At 46.2% G+C, this 17692-nt stretch overlaps 1 protein-coding gene across 3 annotated transcripts in view; it reads right to left on the reverse strand.

Annotated features, from left to right (window-relative positions):
* Nucleotides 1-2258: 2258 nt before the first annotated feature.
* TRMO (tRNA methyltransferase O) overlaps nt 2259-17692 on the reverse strand; it is a 324135-nt gene continuing 308701 nt past the window's right edge. For all 3 annotated transcript variants that reach the window (XM_069626387.1, XM_069626386.1, XM_069626388.1), the window contains one exon: nt 2259-2853. In XM_069626387.1, the coding sequence (XP_069482488.1) occupies nt 2621-2853 (233 nt within the window). In that variant the 3' untranslated portion in view covers nt 2259-2620. The remainder of the gene's footprint in view (nt 2854-17692) is intronic.

Here is a 17692-nt window from a genome sequence, read left to right on the forward strand (position 1 = left end):
TCGCAATACCGGGACTGGGTACCGAACCTGTGCTGCTTAGTGTAGTTTTGTTTACAAGACCGGAGTACTGCCCAATAAGATATCCTTGCTGGTGAACAATAGGGAGAAAATGTAGTATAGTGTATTGTCTTTTGTAGGGCCAGCAACAGGATTAACTACAAGCCAAAGAAATGAGTGCCACCATTCATGAAAAGAAAATGGCCACAATATGTGGCCTTGTGTTTACCCACTGTGCATCTTCATTGCTGTGAGTCGCTCTGTTCCCTGCCATCCTGTTCATGTGCCTGATCTCAGGCACTTTAAAGATAACCATCATATCACATCACTACACTTACTCTCTACTATACACCATCATTCAACTAGAACACAGCTATACCCCTGATTAATTCGGCCTAGCTGTTCACATATCAATACGACCCCATGAACACCTCATCGCCCTAATAGAGCACAGCTAGCCGAGCACATTCCGGACTAGTTGCTCACATATGCGTCCTTTCAGGCCTAACGCAGCCAGAGCTCAGTCTGGGTGTCCACCCACCAGACTGCACACATCCAACTGATATCTTCAGCACCACACCTAACCCTAGGATGCAACTACCATCCTGCAATTACATCAGCTGCACACATATCTGGTGCACCCACGCACCCTACGACACTATCTCTCCCTCTCTCTCTCTCTCTACTGACCAGAACTACGGTTCCCGAGGGCGTTCAACCTACCAGCGCTTTGAGGTCATACCAATGATATATAGAGCGCTATATAAATGCCAAGTAACATAACGTAACATGAGCATCGCCATCATGTCCTTGTTCTGTGGCTGGTATCCATACTCTGGCTCAAGTGCTTTATTGTGCATCATGCAGCCGGTCAAAACAATCCTGCACAACCTCTCCCATGCATTCAGCGTGTAGGCATCTGATCTGCTTTTCAAGAAACCCAAAGCACATTCTACTGTATTGCAGTTCCACGCATGTGTTGCATGGAATAGCAGTGATAGTATGCAATATGAGTGCCATGAGCCATGGAACCAAAGGGTAAGTGTTGTTGTATTCTACAGGGACTTTCAGAAGTACAAAAATGGATGCGTCTTTATTAATGAAATTTTTAAGCAGCAATGAAAATAAGGCCATGTCATGAACCCACTTTTCACTTTGGTATGTTATGAAGTGGACTTTGGAAAGTGAATACATTGGTAAATACACTTCAACACAGCTATTAAGTACTTCGCTTGTGTGCGCCTCTGACTTAGAGACAATTCACCATGGCCATGGCTCTGTAACATCTCTGCAGGGGTCTGTAACCTTTGGCTCTCCAGATGTTTTGGACTTCAATTCCCATGCTCCCCCACCATTGACTATGATGGCTAGGGATTATGTGATTTGTAGTACAGTACATCTGCAGAACCAAAGGTTGGAAGGTTGGAGACCCCTGATCTACGGCAATTCTGCTGCATTTGCAAGGTTGAACTTGCAGCATTTTTCTGACCTGCCTCCTTAGCACATTAGTTGCAAGGAAGGCACACCATGCTTTTGACACAATAATCCCTTCCCGCCCATGCCCTGTCACTAGAAAACACCAATTAATGCTCCAGTCCCAAAACTCACAAAGAGTGTCTCCAATCAGGTAGCTCGAGCAGAAAACCACCATTTCTGACTGTTTGTACCTGCGCTACCATTTGATGATGGAAGTCTTGACTGCATGATTACATGCCTCCATTTAATGGGAGCACGGCCTTCAAGGCCTTCAAGTACGCCACCTCAGACTACTTACTGCCAGACAGCACAATATTCCATACAAACACTATACTTTCCTGAATACAACCTGATAATCAGGTTGTCAATTGTCTACGAATGAAGGATCCAATGAGTTAGTATTTTCTTGTCATGTAGTTTTGCTCTGGAACTGAAAATGGTGCAAACTCCTCCCTTGGACATACATAACTTTCTGCTAGCAATTTGAAATTCCCCAAAATCCATTTTTTTCCACAGAGCGTACATTTAACTTTAAATAGTATTTATTAAAACATAATATAAGAATGAACTTAAAACATCTGCAGAGTACTAAAGAAAGGCCAGGGAGAGATGGCGAATGTGTATTCACGGATGGACAGAACACTGAACATTCATTGATGGCACCACCGTGGTTGCTATTTGAATAACGCCAAACAGGATTCTGCTGCAGAATATGCATAGACAAGACGAATTATATAAGAGCAAGATGTATGAGCCATTCAAAATATCCAAGTGAAGAAACAGCATCAAATCCAAGCCATTTTTATTGGAAAGGTCAGCCTGCAACTTGGGGTCACGATAGGAGATTGATGTTGTGCAGTGCAGTCATGAATTAGGATAATCGCACAATTCTACCTAAAACAAATGCAGTCACAGGTGTGACATGTCTATCAACTGTGTGGTCCGTTTATTTAGTGTCCAATAGCAACAATATTTGTAGCACAACCTAAGAGGTGAGTAGGTTTAAGTGAGAGTTCAGGTCCCTAGTTTGCTTCCACGGATTTCGTAGATGAGCCGAAAGCTGCTAGGGCTGAATTGTTGCTCGGTGTGCATTCCTCATGGAGATAAATCACCCCTGCAAGGAAGTCATGGAAGTGTTGTCCGGCCTTCAGTCACTGCTCACCGGCTGAGAAGGGTCGACGGGCTGTATGCGAATCACTTCCGCGAAGCTCTTGCCAAACCAGCAGGTCATGTGCACAGTGTCTAGGGTGAAGTAGTACAGGCGGTCCTCGCAGTGCTTCCTTCGGTACACCGACCGAGGGTCTGCGGATAACAGTGTGATGATGGCCCGCTTCACTTCCTCGGGGGACTGGAAATAATTCAAAGGCGTTTTCTCTGCATCTGTTAAAAAAAAAAGACACAAATGAATTTAATGAACAAATCATCTAAACCATACGCCATTTCCGAAAGTCTGGAAAACAACATTAAGATGCACAGTTACTGTATTGTGTTGAGTTTGGTCGAAAAGGAAGAGCATATATTTAAACGTGCTTCTGCAAAAATAAAGGTATCATGTTCATTTCTCCTTTCTTCCTCTAAACACATTCTGACTCAGAAGAACCAACCATTCATTGAAACAACCAACAATATGAGTCTCTGTTAAAAGAAAGACACACCAGTTCTTGGATATTGTGGGTTATAGTTAAGCACACAAATGTAGCATCTGTTTACATGTAAAACATGGTACAAGACCGGAAAACAGCAAAATGTGATTACTGGCCCCACATGAACCTTTTTCAGAATGATATTTTAAAATCTGTATAACAGAGGTACTTTTAGAACTACTGAATGAAAGGGACACATTCCCTGTAGTCACAAAGCATCTCAAAGGTAACCACATTATTTAGAATCTTCAAACACAGGAAAGGGGCCAGGACCTGTTTGGGAGTAAAGCTTTAGCAAAGTTCTTTCACCGCCTAAACACATACCTACCATTATAATCCATGTGTGCATATCACAGTTCTCGTATTGGTATGGTATTGTTTATTTGCAAAGCGCCTATACACAAAGCAAGTGTTTCAAAGCGCTCACGGAGGGAAGGAACAAGGGGGAAGAACAACAGTCATTCGGAGCCCCTGAATTTCTGAACGATACAAGTCTGCACGGGCAGACTGGGTGCATGGAACAAGTGCATATAATTCAATATACGGTGTAGAACAGCAAATAGGTATGATGACGATTCTGCAGTTTTTCCAAGTGCATTGAGGTGCCAAAATGCAAGGAGGGGGGACAAGGGAAAAACAGATAGACGATCTTCAAGGCATGGTGCATTCAGATCGTGCAAGTGCGCAGACAGGTGCAGTAGAGAGGAGGTGGGTACAAGTGCAGAGGTGGGGCGGGTGGGGTTGGGGGAGTGGACCAAGTGCCTCCAGTCAGTCAGAAGCTGGGGTAAGTGCTGAGAGATGCCACTCTCATGGGTCATTGCACAAGTGCATTAACAATAAGGCAAGTGCAAGGCCCTTGCAAGTGCGAGAGGACAAGCAAGAGTGCCAGGGACCTGTGAGACTATGAGGTACACCAGGCAGCCAGTCAGCAGGCCGTGCGGAAAAGCAGAGAGAGAGGAATAGAGCGGAGTGAAAGGTTAGCAGGGTAGAGAGAGAGAGAAGGAAGAGAAGAGGAATGTCTTAAGGAGTTTCTGGAACTTAAGAAGATCAGGCTCAAGATAGAGAGTGGCAGGGAGGCTATTCCACAGGGAGGCCCCTGCTAAGGATAAAGATCTTCCACCACAACTCTGCTTGGAGACCGGCTCACTCGCAGAAGGTTGGAGGTAGATGAGCAGAGGGCTCGGGAAGGACAGTATTTAGGTAGGCAATGTTGCAGATAGGTAGGTCCCAGGCCCCAGAAAGCCTTGTGGACAATGCAGAGGATCTTGAACTTGATCCTTGCAGCCACGGGGAGCCAGTGGAGGGTTTTCAGCGCCAGAGAGTTGCAGTCCTTGGGCTTGTGGCCAAGGATAAGTTTTGCGGTTCTGTTCTGGATGAGTTACAGAGGGCGCAGAGCAGAGACAGGGAGATTGAGAAAGAGGCAGTTGCAGTAGTCCAGCCTTGAGAGAACCAGGGCTCTGGAGACAGTGAGCCGCTGGGGGAAGGTGGGGAAAGGAAGAGTACCTCTGAGGAGGTTGTAGCCTGAAGGAGAGTTGCGTGGCATCCGCATAACACTGGAAGTTAGAGATGAAAGTGGCACTCACACATGCATGGGCAGCCAAGTAGACATTGAAGAACCAGGGGGATAGGTTAGAACCCTGGGCAACGCCACAGCTCGACAGAGTGATAGTAGAGAGAAAGGACCCAAGTTCCACAGAGCCTGACCTGTGATTCCCACTGTGCCATCCAGACGTGCGATCAGGATGTTGTGGTTTACTGTGTCAAAGGCAGAGGAAAGGTCAAGAAGAATGAGGAAAGAGGGAGTGTTGTGGACATTTGAGAGCAGGTCTTCACGGGTGTTCAGAAGAGCAGTTTCCGTGACTCTGGATGCTCTAAACCATTAGGGCGCAACCTTCAGTTTCAGTGTGGAGGATGAGGTGAAAGATAGCCAGCTTCTCCAGGAGGTTGCCCAGGAAAGGGGTGATAGAGATAGGGCAGTAGTTTGCCTGAATGGAGGGCTCAGCGGAGGGTTTCTTAAGTAGAGGGTGCACAAGGAAGTGCTTAAGAGAAGTTGGGAAAACTCCAGTGGCAAAAGAGAGATTGCAGAGATCAGCCAAGGCTGGAGCGAGAGAGTCAATGTTGTCCTTAATGGTTTTGGAGGGGCAGGCGTCCACCTGTTTGGATGAAGGATGAGGAGCATCCAGAGTCACGGAAACTGCTCTTCTGAACACCCGTGAAGACCTGCTCTCAAATGTCCACAACACTCCCTCTTTCCTCATTCTTCATAGACTGGGCTTGTCTGGCGACCTCATCAGGTGTGACAGGAGTGAGAGAAGAGATGGGAAGTGCTGGAGGGGCCAAGGGAGGCTCCAGAGGTGTTGGTGAATGAGGTGGTGTGGAGGAGAGAGAGGAAAGGATGTCTTGGGTTTTTGCAGTGAAGTGTGCATCCAGGGCCGAGCAAAGGACCTGGGTGAGTGTGACGGAGGAGGAGGGTGCTGCAGGATTGGCCAGTTCCTTGCAGACTTTGAAAAGACTTTTGACTTTGAAAAGATCAGTGTTGTTTGATGCTGTAGAGATGCAGGCTTGAATAAAGACTCTTTTCTTGGTGTAGATGCAGAGTCGACATTGCCTTTGAAGGAGGCGGCAGGCCAGTTTCTCAGAGGGTCTGCCTGACTAATTCCATTTCCGCTCAGCTGCCCTTCATTTGCCTTTAAGAGTCAGCCGCAGGAGTAGGAGGTGGAGAGTAGGTGGAGGCAAAGGCAGCTGCAGTCACTCTTTTCTTGGGTCTGGTGACTTTGAGACTGAGTGGCTGCGCCGGGTGTGCCGATGCAAGAGGAGAGGAGAGCTTCAAGGGTGATGAGAGAAGAGAGTGATCCGTCCAAGAGAGAGAGGTAGTGTGAGGGCTACAGTGAGGGGTGTCGGTAGAGCTGAAAGCATCCAAAGTGTTGCCCGCTGTGTGCGTGGAGCCAGAGGGTAAGATAGAGAGGGAGAGAGAATCGCATAGGTTGCAGAAGGGTCTTGAGGAGTCAAGAGAGTCCAGATGGATGTTGAGATCACCCAGCAGGAGGAATTGAGAGGAGGAGGAAAGTAGAGAGGAGGCCAGGTCAGCCCATTCCGATAGGAAGAGAGTGGACTGTCCTGGTGACCGATAGAAGGTGGCCATAAGGAGAGAAGATTTAGGAGAGAGTGAGAGCCTACAGACTAGGCACCCACAGGAGGAATATGCCTGAGTAAGGGTGATGTACACAGGCATCCATTATGGGAAGATCAGGGCCACTCCCCCTTCTGTCCACTTGGGCCTGGGAACAGAGAGGGTCTTGTAACTTTCAGAGAGGATTGTGTCAAAGCTCGTGACAGAGCTGTCCTTGAACCATGTCTCTGTGATGGCAAGCACATCAAGATCCATGAATTTCAAGGAGGTTGCAGATGTCAGCCGAGTGTTTGACAGCAGAGTAAGAGTTAAGAGTGGCAATATGGAGCAGCTTGCCATCTTTGAAGGTCTTCTGTGGGGGGGTGCAGGGGATGGTGGTCCCCCTGAGGGTGGTAGAAGAGCCATCGGGATAGTGGAGGGTGGCGGAGGAGCCAAGGCTGACAAGGGAGCTGGGACATTGAGGAAAGGGGAGGAGCCTGTGCAGAGGAGGAGAAACACAATGCAGATGGTGCAAAGGAAACAGACGCACTGATATACATGTATGAAAGAAGTAGATGTAGTAAAAAAGAACGAGACTAGCTAAGAAACTGGATTTAGAGTACAGCATTGGCAATGCTTCAGGAAAGTTTATAATGGTAGAACAGCCAAACTCACAGTCATTACTGCAGGGATCGTGGGAGGCCTTTGATCCAGAGACAGAGGACGAGTCCCGGGATTAGTCTGGTGGACGGAACATAGAACAGAGTTTTCTATGGCACTCCAGGCCCTCCATGGCACAGACACGCACAGACAGGCTCCTTAGAAAGTAGTCCTTTGAAACACGTGCCGGCTATTTGCTTTCCAGCTCCTGATTGGCTTGAAATGGAGATGGAAGGCCAATCAGAGTGAGGAAGAGGCAGGAAGCTGAGCACTCAGTATATGGAAAAATGAAGCGGCCATTTTAAAGGTGCAAAGAAGACAAAGGCACTGTATGGCCTACTGGCCAAAAACCCAGTCAAAGCATGAACTAGCACACGTTGTTGGAGCGGTGCGTAGCAGCAAAAAAGCAAAAGCCAGCAATGGTGAAATTAATTAATTTCGCGCTCACCACCACACTCTAAAGGCCCTAAATTGCAGTCCCAAGCACCTTTTGGGCTTACCTTCTAAGCTTTGATGTAGGAATTCACAGCTGTGCTGTAGAGATGATGACATTCAGCTTCAGATGCAGCCAGCAGGCAGGAGCCTCTCATTTTAGGTGGAGTGGAATGTATTAGGTTGGACTAAATATAAAAGATGTAATGGCATGCAAAGTGTAACAGCAGAAGTTCTACAGAAAAAATGTTGCCAGGAAAACAATATTGTTATGCAGGATGTCCTTTAGAATCCCACATGGGTGGGTACAGATAACCAGTTATACATGAAAGTTGGTAGTACAGAGGGATCACATAAGAATGTAAGAAAAAATATGGGAAAACCAGATGGCAGCAGCATAGAACGCCTTCAGGGAGCTCATCTCCAGTGCTCACAACCTTTCCCTTTTCCTCTGTTTGCCACTCACCACTTTGTTATTCAGCAGCTCTAAACTGGAGCACGCTGCAAGGAAGGTAGTGCAGAAAGATTGCGGCTGTGCCTTCCTTTAGTGATTCAATGGATCCTAAGACCTAGCTCTCTAAAGTTAAATATACTGATCTTTGCATTTGCGACCATTCTCCTCTTTCTGTACAGATACTTCAAGGTCTACTCTTCTTAAAAGTGACTCTCTTTAATTTGGCATTTTTTGACTTGTTGAATAAAAATAAATTCTAATAAAAAAGGAGCAGAGTTTCAACCTTAAACTCTGGAACTTCATGAATGGATACTAATAGAAATGGTATGGTTTTTAAAGATAAATATGGAATCCGTGCATATTAGTAAATGCTTGGACACAATGAAAGCATATTTCCATTTTCAATAACATCTTATTGCTTTCGTAAGGTGAAATAATGAAAAAAACACAGAAAACTATGAAGAAGCTTAGAAGGGGGCAGAATCAACATTCTTCCAGCAATAAACCCCGAGCTGGGGGGTGGGGGCATCACCCCATCCGATAATGCCCCCCAGCGAGACGTTTATTGCTATGAGTATCCCGGGTGTATCTCCCAGGATACTAATTGCAACGGGTTCACGTTCGCGGCTGTAAATGCGAAAACTGATGACGGACGCAGCCTCAGAATTTCTGCGCACATCCTTACGAGAGAGACTAGGCCGTTCACTTCGTGAAGAGTTTGGAGGTATGGCAGCCATCTTGGAGGTATAACATGGCCGCAGTAAATCCAAATTGTTCATGAAGTGAATTGTCTAGTAAGGAAGGTGGATAAAGAAGAACGAGGAGGCGTGTTTTGAAAGCGCGTTTCCTAGGACATGGACAGAGCATGCCAAAAATGTGGATGCAGCAAGAAAATGGCACAGGAGATTGCCTAAAGGCAAACAACTTCTCTCATGGTCTCACTCTGGGAACAATCTAGTTGGTCCCTGAGCTAAACTCCCCAAAGCAGAGTAACATATAAAAAGGTGTATTTCAGACACTCAGACCCCACCTGGTCCTTTCCTTTCACGCCTTCATACCCCTCATCCTATTTCAGTCTACACTTCCCAAGTCACCTTTAAATTCACACCCTGCTCTCCCTCTACGTGGGCCTTTGCTGCTTGGAGTGATCCTTGACTAGGGTTCGCACCTTCTCCATGTATTCTTTGGTGTTATGTACCATGGGATGGTCACTGGTCTGTCGACTTTCCAGCCCTTCCCATTCTTCTCTCATAATGTCCAGCACATCTCTAGGGCCCACACAGTGAGATCATCCCAGTTCTTCCACTCTTTGCCAACCAATATCCTTAGAATGAAATTGAGAGTCTGGTTAGAATGCAGATGAGAGCCCGGTTACATCTTTCCACTAGACTTTCAGTGTACACTGATGTTCTCAGCGTCATGAACTTCATGAATTCTCTTTCACTTCACCCGTTAGCTTAGACATAAAACTATTGCCATGATCAGCGAGTATTTCTTTCGGGAAGCCGACTCAGGTCAAGAATGGTATTAGAACCTTGAGGATCGCTTTGGTAGTGTTAGTTCTTAAAGGGAATGCCTCCGCCTACCTGGTGTGTTTTCCAGGTATTTGAGTCTCAGTCCTGGAAGGTTACAGTGGCCCCACAATGTTCATGCCTGTTCTGTAGATTGGGACAACAATGATAGGCAGTGGCTGGAGGGGGCCTCTTGGCGCACTGTCAGGCGAGGTCTTCTGGCAGGTGGGGTATGTCGCAGATAACGGTTTGCCCTGGGCTTGCATCTGGGGCCAGTAGAATCGGCTGAGGTTGGACTTCTGTGTCTTCTCTAATCCCAGGAGCCCAGCCTCCATGTTAAAATTGTCATGTTTCTGCATCTCTGCCTCCGGGTGGCGTTGTCTGCAGATCTGCATGGTGTTTTCTACCATCTTCAGAGAAGACCCTTAATCATTATTTAACATTTCCTTTCAGAAATCTGTATATCCGAAAACATGGATTTCTCTTCCCATAACGTACCTCATGGCAGTTCTCATTCCCTGGTTATTCCTATGCATCAGTCTTGGAACCACAATCCCCAGAAGCCCTAGAGATCAGTGCTGCTTTTACTTTCCCAGGACCAGAGAGGGAGGCGACAGATTACCTTAAGGTCTGCTGGTCCAGGTGCTGCTAATTAGCCCGCTTCAGCAGATTTGCCCCTACCTCCAAAACTTTGTGGGTTGCTTGCTGCTGTCGAAATGCTGTTTTTTGCCAAGGAAGGAAAATCACTTCAATTGCCGGCTGTTTTCAACTCTCCAGTCTGCAAAGACACTAAAACTTTACTTAAAACCAAGCCTATGGCTGCAGGTCTGAAGACTCCAACCCTGTCATCAGGTACCAAATGGCACATCAAGAAACGAGTCAAGGCTTCTGAGTATATAAAGAATGTCTATTTGTGCCGTTGGAAGGACTGCCATTGAGCAACACACGGATGGTGCTGGTTTTTGCAGCTGTGACTGGTAGTTTCTGTCATTTTGCACATTATGACAAATAATGACACTTTCCCTTTTTCCTTCAAGCACTGGATCTTCGAGGGGGATACTGTCATGTTCCTGCATCTTTGCCTCTGGGTGGCACTGTCTGCAGACCTGAAGGGTGTTTTCTACCATCTTCAGAGAAGACCCTAAATCATTATTTAACATTTCCTTTCAGAAATCTGTATATCCGAAAACATGGACTTCAATTCCTATAATGCACCTTGTGGCAGTTCTCATTCCCTGGTTATTCTTTTGCATCAGTTGTGGAACCGCAATCCCCAGAAGCCCTAGAGATCAGTGCTGCTTTCACTTTCCCAGGACCAGAGAGGGAGGAGGCAGACTACCTTAAGGCGTGCTGCTCCAGGTGCTACTAATTAGTCCGCTTCAGCACAGTGCAGGGCAGAATTTCAGCAGCTGCCTGCAGGAGCACAGGACTCTTGCATTGAGTTCGCTCCCAGCCCTTTGTGCCTTGAGCCTCAAAATTCTGCTGTTTCCTGTTGGGGCAAGAACCTGCTCCTGTTTCTGTCCCTGTTCCAGTGCCCTGTGCTCCCTGCCTTGCAGCCCTGCTACTCTCATCTGCCTTCTGCCCTGCTCCTCTGAGCTTCCGGCACTGCAGCCCTGCTCCCCTGTTGCAATCTCTGTTCCCTGTCTGCAGCCCCTTGCTCTCTACCACCTATTATCTTGTTCCCTGCCTGTTGTTCCTTCATCTTTGCCCATAGACTGTGTTAACTGGCTTAAGCTTCCAAGTTTCCAGTCGTTAGTTTCCTTGTTATCTGTCTTCAGTCCTGCCCTTGTTATTCCAGTCCAGATTTACAGTTCCTTGTTACCGGTCTGCAGTTCCAGTCTCTTGTACAATTGCAATTAGATTATTTTCTACTTGCTTTTCCATTTTCAGATCCTTGCTTACTTTGACTGCCTATTTTTCCCTAGTTATTTATGTTACTGCTCTTGTCCTCACTCGTGCTTCTATTATTCTTTTGTTCAGAGTATCTCTGCCCCTTCCTTTGTTTCGTTCAACTTGTAGTCTATACCGTCCTCGCTAAGGTACCACCCCGTAGATCTCTCTGATTTGACCTTTTTGTCGATGAAATGAGGAGGTCTTCAGAGTTCAGATATCAGCTTTGAAGACTAAGTTCTTGCAGGCCTGCTCCAGAAGTAGATCCATTCTCTGTGCTTCAGCAAATTTTGTTGATGCAGGGCCTGGAGCTCCTAGGGGTTGAGAGTCCTCTTTTTGTGCTTCCTCCTTGATTCCTCCTAACCCTGCATCGGCTCTCTCGTTCTCATACAGATCGTTGATTTCTGGCACTACGTTTTCTCGCAGGCCAGTTAAACTATGGGTTGACCAGGTTTTATGATGGAGTGTAGGTTTCCCAAGGTTAAAGAGGACCACCTTCACTTCCCCTTTGTAGTCCCAATCGATAACTCGCTCTGACATTGAAGCAATTTTTATAGGTCAATCCAGATATTGGGGGTATATGCCCATAGGAGAATTCATGTACTTCCACGCTCAAACTAATCTTGACTAGAGCCTTTGCCCAGGGTGTAACTGTCACCTCCCCATCCCCATATAAATCACAACCTGCGGGTGGCTCTGATGTAGAAGCAGGCAACCTTGGTCAGGCGTATTATTCTCAGCATCTCTCTCGGTGGTGGGCTACCTCTGTATCGGGGTCTGGATGCTCCCACTTTTGAAACCAAGCGTCACAGATGGCCCAAAGAACACACCAACTCAGATTATCCCCCTCTCTATTATCTAATGTGGGCAGTTCCCTCCCTAGCCTAGACGTCCCTCAACACCAGTATGGTTTCTAGACATCAGTAACCCTACTATCTAAAGTTCTTTCTGACTGGTTGTGATGGCTTAAAGGGAAAAACCTTCTCTCACGGTCTCCCTCTGGGAACAATCAAGGTGCTCCCTGAGCTAAATTCCCATAACAGCAGTGAAACGTAAGAATAGGTATGTTTCATGAATGCAGGCCCCCTAGGCCCTTTCCTTTCATGCCCTCATAGTCATCTCTCTACTTCTTTGTATTTCCCTTTTCTCCTCCTACACTCCTCCCTGCTACTTCACCACCACCCCTCCTAACTCTCCCTAGAACTCAATGTTCTCCCCTCTGATGCCCCTCCCTCTTCTTCTTTACTACCTATCTCCATCATTCAATCTTACTCCCTTGTATTCTGTCTATTCCGCAAGACGACTACTCTTGCTTCTCCACACCACTACTACACTCCCTTCCACATAACTACTGCTACTCTCACGTCTTCACACTACTACATTTCCCACCACACAATGCCACCACTCTCCCCTGTTCACACTACTACTAATATCCCCAATCTACACTACTATACTACACTCCACCCCACCCACCCACCCTTTCTCTAAGTCAATCTCCAATCCCTCGCTACTCTCCTTCTATCAGCCCCATTAACACACCTTGCATGCACACAGAAACCCAAGTACCAGTTACTCCCTCCTTGCACACTCCTTCAGCAACCCACCTTCATGCTCCTCTACACCATCTGCCTGTTCTCTTAGACTTCCTTCTTCTTCCTTAACCTCACCCTAAGGACCCACACTTTCCTGTTTTATGTGCTCCCTTTTCCCTCCTTCTCTTTCCATTGTATCACTCCCCCACTAGGTTCCCCTGGACAACCACTGGCTTTCCTTTCCCTAACTGCGGTGTTACAGGTGGACAAAAACATAAAAGGGGTCTTAAGCACCACCCCCTTCTCGTATGTGGGTCTGCATTTTATATGCAATGGCAGTCTGGGAGTTTTCAGAGCTATGTTCATGCCGGTTTTTAAGGGAGGCCAATCCATGGCACGTTTATAGCTAAGGGGACTGTCTGTGTCATCATCATCATCATCATAAAACATTAGAAAGAAAGACATAAAAGGACAGCTGGTATGGCAAAGAATAACACAAGTCAAAGAATTAGATAAAGGTCTGTTTAACTTTAGACCATGCTGTAGATAAGATCTAATTACGCCAACTGAGACATAAGTACACAAAGTTAATAGTGAATGAAAGGGAGCCCCATGGTAAGGTCAAATGGACACAACTTAGTCAAGCACAGTTAGAAGGTGATATTGTATCATACTGGAAAATGAGAGCAGGGAACGAAGTAAATAGGGACACCACCCAGCATTACTGTATCCAGACCTTGACATGGGAGAACCATTTGCGGGGTTTTACAGTGGACTTGGAGAATGCTGAATAAATCAGTTTATTGTAGACAACCAGATCTGTGAAGAGTGTATCCAAGAGGGCCAATTTCAGCTTGATGTTGAAGAGGTCTACACAGCTATAATATCCCCCATAAGTGCCAAGGCTCCAGGACTAGATGGGATACCAATCAACCTGCATAACGATGAGATAGGCATTTGGGGACCAACATTAGTCAAACACTTAAATACAGGCATAAAGCTTAAATTATCCCCCAGTACATGGCATCATGCCATAATAGTGCCTATCTATAAGAAGGGGGCGGGCAGGGACTCACCCGCTAACTACAGGCCAATCTCACTTCTGGATAGCACTGGGAAGGTATTAAACAAGGCCATTTTACACCATCTGCAAGTCTGGGCAGATGAAAACAGCATCATAAGTAATTTACTGGCCGGTTTCCAAAAACACAAAAGTACAGTTGATCAGAGTTCTACACTGTTTCTGATTACCCAGAAGTATTTAACCCGGATGAATTTGTATGCTGTTTTTGTGGAGTTTCGGTCTGCCTTTCCTGCGGTCCCAAAAGATACCATTTGGAAAATTTTGCGAAAAAGAAATGCCCCCTCCTATTAATTTCAACCATCCAGGAGATTTATCACAATTGCAAAGCAGTGGTACGCTGCAGTTTGGCTGGTGAGACAACTGCCCCCTTTGGTGTGCGTAGGGCGTGGAACAAGGCTGTGTCCTTGCCCTAGTTTATTTTGTGTATATATAGAAATCATTACCTCTCTTGTACAGAATTGTACGGATTACCCAAGGATGGGCACGGACAGATACCCAGCACTTTTTTACACAGATGATGCAGTACTTCTGTCCACAACCCCCACAAGGATCAAAAACCCTATTGGCTGTTTTTTTGGGAAAATGTGGTGATCTTGACCTAAGTCTGAATTTCAAAAACACGAAGGACATGATCTTTAGACCCTAATTTTCAAAAACGTGTGAACTGAATGTCTTAGTGGAAGGATATATCCTAGAACAAGTCCCATGTTATGATTATCTAGGAACAAGGAGGCGTGGCTAGCAGCCATGGTGTAAGGCTGCCTTTCTGAGAGCTCCTGCTAGATCCGCAATTATCCGTCTAAAAAAGACTGATACAACGCATCAGAGCATCCTATAGGGGATAGGAGATCGTTCGGGGGAGCACTAGCAGAGCTGAATCCCCCTTTTGAGGGGTGGCCAGCTCCGGCAGATCGAGGAGGAAATGCCCTGTGGGACTCAGCGACGGACTGTCGGAGAGAGGGATTAAAATGGCGCCCACATTGGGGATGCCGCCAGCTTTGTGAAGAAAGGTGCGGTGTGAACCGAGAAGCACCTGCAGTGTTAGCAATCCAGGAAAAAGGTGCTTGCACAGAGAAGCACAGGCAGGAAGAGAGGAGGTGAGGAGCATTTGTTAGAATACTGGCGCTGTGAGTAGAACATTAGGAGCAAAGACACGAAGGAGAACACACACGCAGAATTAAACAGGAACCCGCAGGGCTACAGCTGCACAGGACACAAAAGGACATAAAAGCTCCTCCACAAAGCCACGGATGCATGAGTCAGCCAAAGTGGGGACACCCAACAGCGCTGAGTCCGCGAACTAGCGGTTGAAGGGCAGGAGAACAGGAAACAAGTAACTACTGCATTTCAGTCAGGGACATGACAGCTGTTTTGCCTAAGTTTCCCCATGCTGCCGATACTTAAAAATAGATAAAATAAAGGGTGAACCACCCCAGAGGAGCAAATGAGATCATGACCATCGCGAAACAGCAGGAGACCCCAGCCCACACTTAAAGGCTCATACCCCCAACTCACGAACTTGACTGAAGGATAAAGGGAATAGCTGCTGGCGCCCCGGAGACACAATAGGGAAGTAATCCATTGGACACCAGCACACTGGAAAGTCTCCCCTCCAAAGCTCCCAACTAAGATAAGACTTGTCAAGAGAAGTAGAGGTTGGAGCTTGTGAACGTACTACAACCATACCAAAGCCCCTACATGCTACTGGCCAGCAACACTGTTGCAGTACTCAAGATTTTAGGCACAGCATTACACCATATGGAGCATGCATAATGCCTCCTTAAGCATCAAAACCAAAGAGCAATCAAGCAACGATTGATAGCTATGCCATTACCCACTAGTGCCCACGGACAACATGGCGTTGACACAGGACAAAGCAATGGAGGAAGGGGGGGCGAACAAGCAAATCCTACTGGCCATTCCGGAACTGAAAGCCTCACTGTGCTCCAAGATAGATGCCCTTATAATTGATATTGGTCTGTTGCGCCAGGACGTCAGGAAATTATCTGAAAGGACCACGCGCCTTGAAAAGAAACTGACGGAAAACACTGTAATGTCCCGGGAAAATCACGCCCAAGTCCGCATCTTACAGCAGAAGGTCAGCCTGCTGGAAAACAGAAGAGGACGGTGAAGGAAGAACTCCCAGAAATATCGTCTGCATCGTCGGCCTACCCGCGGTGAAGAAGGATCGGACCCCACAACGTATTTCGAGAATATGTTCTTGCAGGATATCGACCCGGGAACCTCTCACAAGGCTTCAGGATAGAGCAGGCACATAGGGCCCTCACTCGAAAACCGCCACCAGGAGCCCCCCCATGTCCTATAATAGCTAAAGTCCTAAATTATAAAGACGGGAAAATATCTTATCCTGCTCAAGACAAGGAGGAACGATTCGAAGAGCATCCACAGATCTGGCAGTCTATCAAGTCCAAAAGAACAGAGCACACTTCACACAGGCTAAAGCCAGATTCCGCAATGCCGGCTTGAAATACATGTTGATATACCCTGCTCGACTAAAGATTCTTTACCAAAAACACTTTATTTTTTGACCACCCTGAAGAAGCACAAGCATGGGTGGACAGAGAGAAGATTAGCCTTCTGGCGCACAACACCATCCCACCTAGTCACAAAGTCACCTCGGACACAGGAGCTGGCACGACCTAGAGAACAAATTACGGATTGCCACACTTCCACAAAACGAACAAGTTGCCTAGCTGTTAAGGATTTTAATGGGGCGTCACACACCAGACCAGGACTCTGATACTGGCCTAGGCTGCAGCGCACAATTAAAACACTTTGACTTTATTTACTAAGAATTCAGATTGAGATGGCACCCAACCCGTCTCACACTCCCTTTAACAAATATCCTGGGCCACAATGGACCATGAACCAGGCCAGTGGGTGGTAATACAATATGTATTTATTTTAAAATTCAAATGAAATCACACAAATTTAATATTGGGCAGCAATCACCAGTGGAGGGATAAATACACGGTAAATTGATGGAATACACTTAGCTAGACCTTTTCATGTAAGATAAACACTACACACTTGAAAGAAAGCAAACTTTTGAGTGGATTTTAAATTGTATTACAGTTACTTATTCCCCCTGCAATACTCCCTCAAACCCCTATTAATCAAACTTTGTGTGGATGGGGAGGTCAGGTACACTATGCAACAATCGGAATTAAAATCTGACTTACCCCCACTGAATACGAGGCGGATTTAGCTCCCCGAAAACCTAGCAAAATTACTAAATGTTTATTTTATATGCGCAGTTAACTGGAAAAGGCACGAATGAGTATCACAGTATCAGAGATGTAAGAACACTAGCAAATTACCAAACAATGTCCTAACAACAAGCATGCAATTCAGAAAATCGACTTGGGAAGGAAAAACACAGTGCAGCCAAATCACACGTGGAGAAATTGCATTTTCTTAATTTTACGGGTTTCAATGTCAAAACAGCTTGAAAAACGGGTTCGACGGACAAAATCGGAATGCGTTTTTTATGCTAACAGACAGATACACATCACAGGAATAAGAAAGTGAAAGGGTGACTCTTAATGAATGACAGGGAGATTCTTAATGGGAAAGGAAATTCGGTTTTAAAAATGAGAGCAGTGGACAGAGAAAATCGGTTTGGAAAGGAAATGACATGTTTTACTGAAACTATATTTTAGTGGCTAGAAAAGAGGAACGCCGACCGCGACACAGGTTACTTTGCAAGTGTAACCCCTTCACGCTGTGTGTCTCTTTAGATGGGAATTTAATTAATTTATTCCAAATATGACTAAGGACTTATGCAATGGGCTAAAAGGATAGGAAACTATGGCGCTAACACAGGGAAATCAAGGGACATAATACAGAGGGTTCTGATAAATAAAAGCCTTTAGGAGTTTCA

The sequence above is a fragment of the Ambystoma mexicanum genome, chromosome 6p (genome assembly GCF_040938575.1).
Source record: "Ambystoma mexicanum isolate Mex_15411 chromosome 6p, UKY_AmexF1_1, whole genome shotgun sequence".
Lineage (NCBI taxonomy): Eukaryota > Metazoa > Chordata > Amphibia > Caudata > Ambystomatidae > Ambystoma > Ambystoma mexicanum.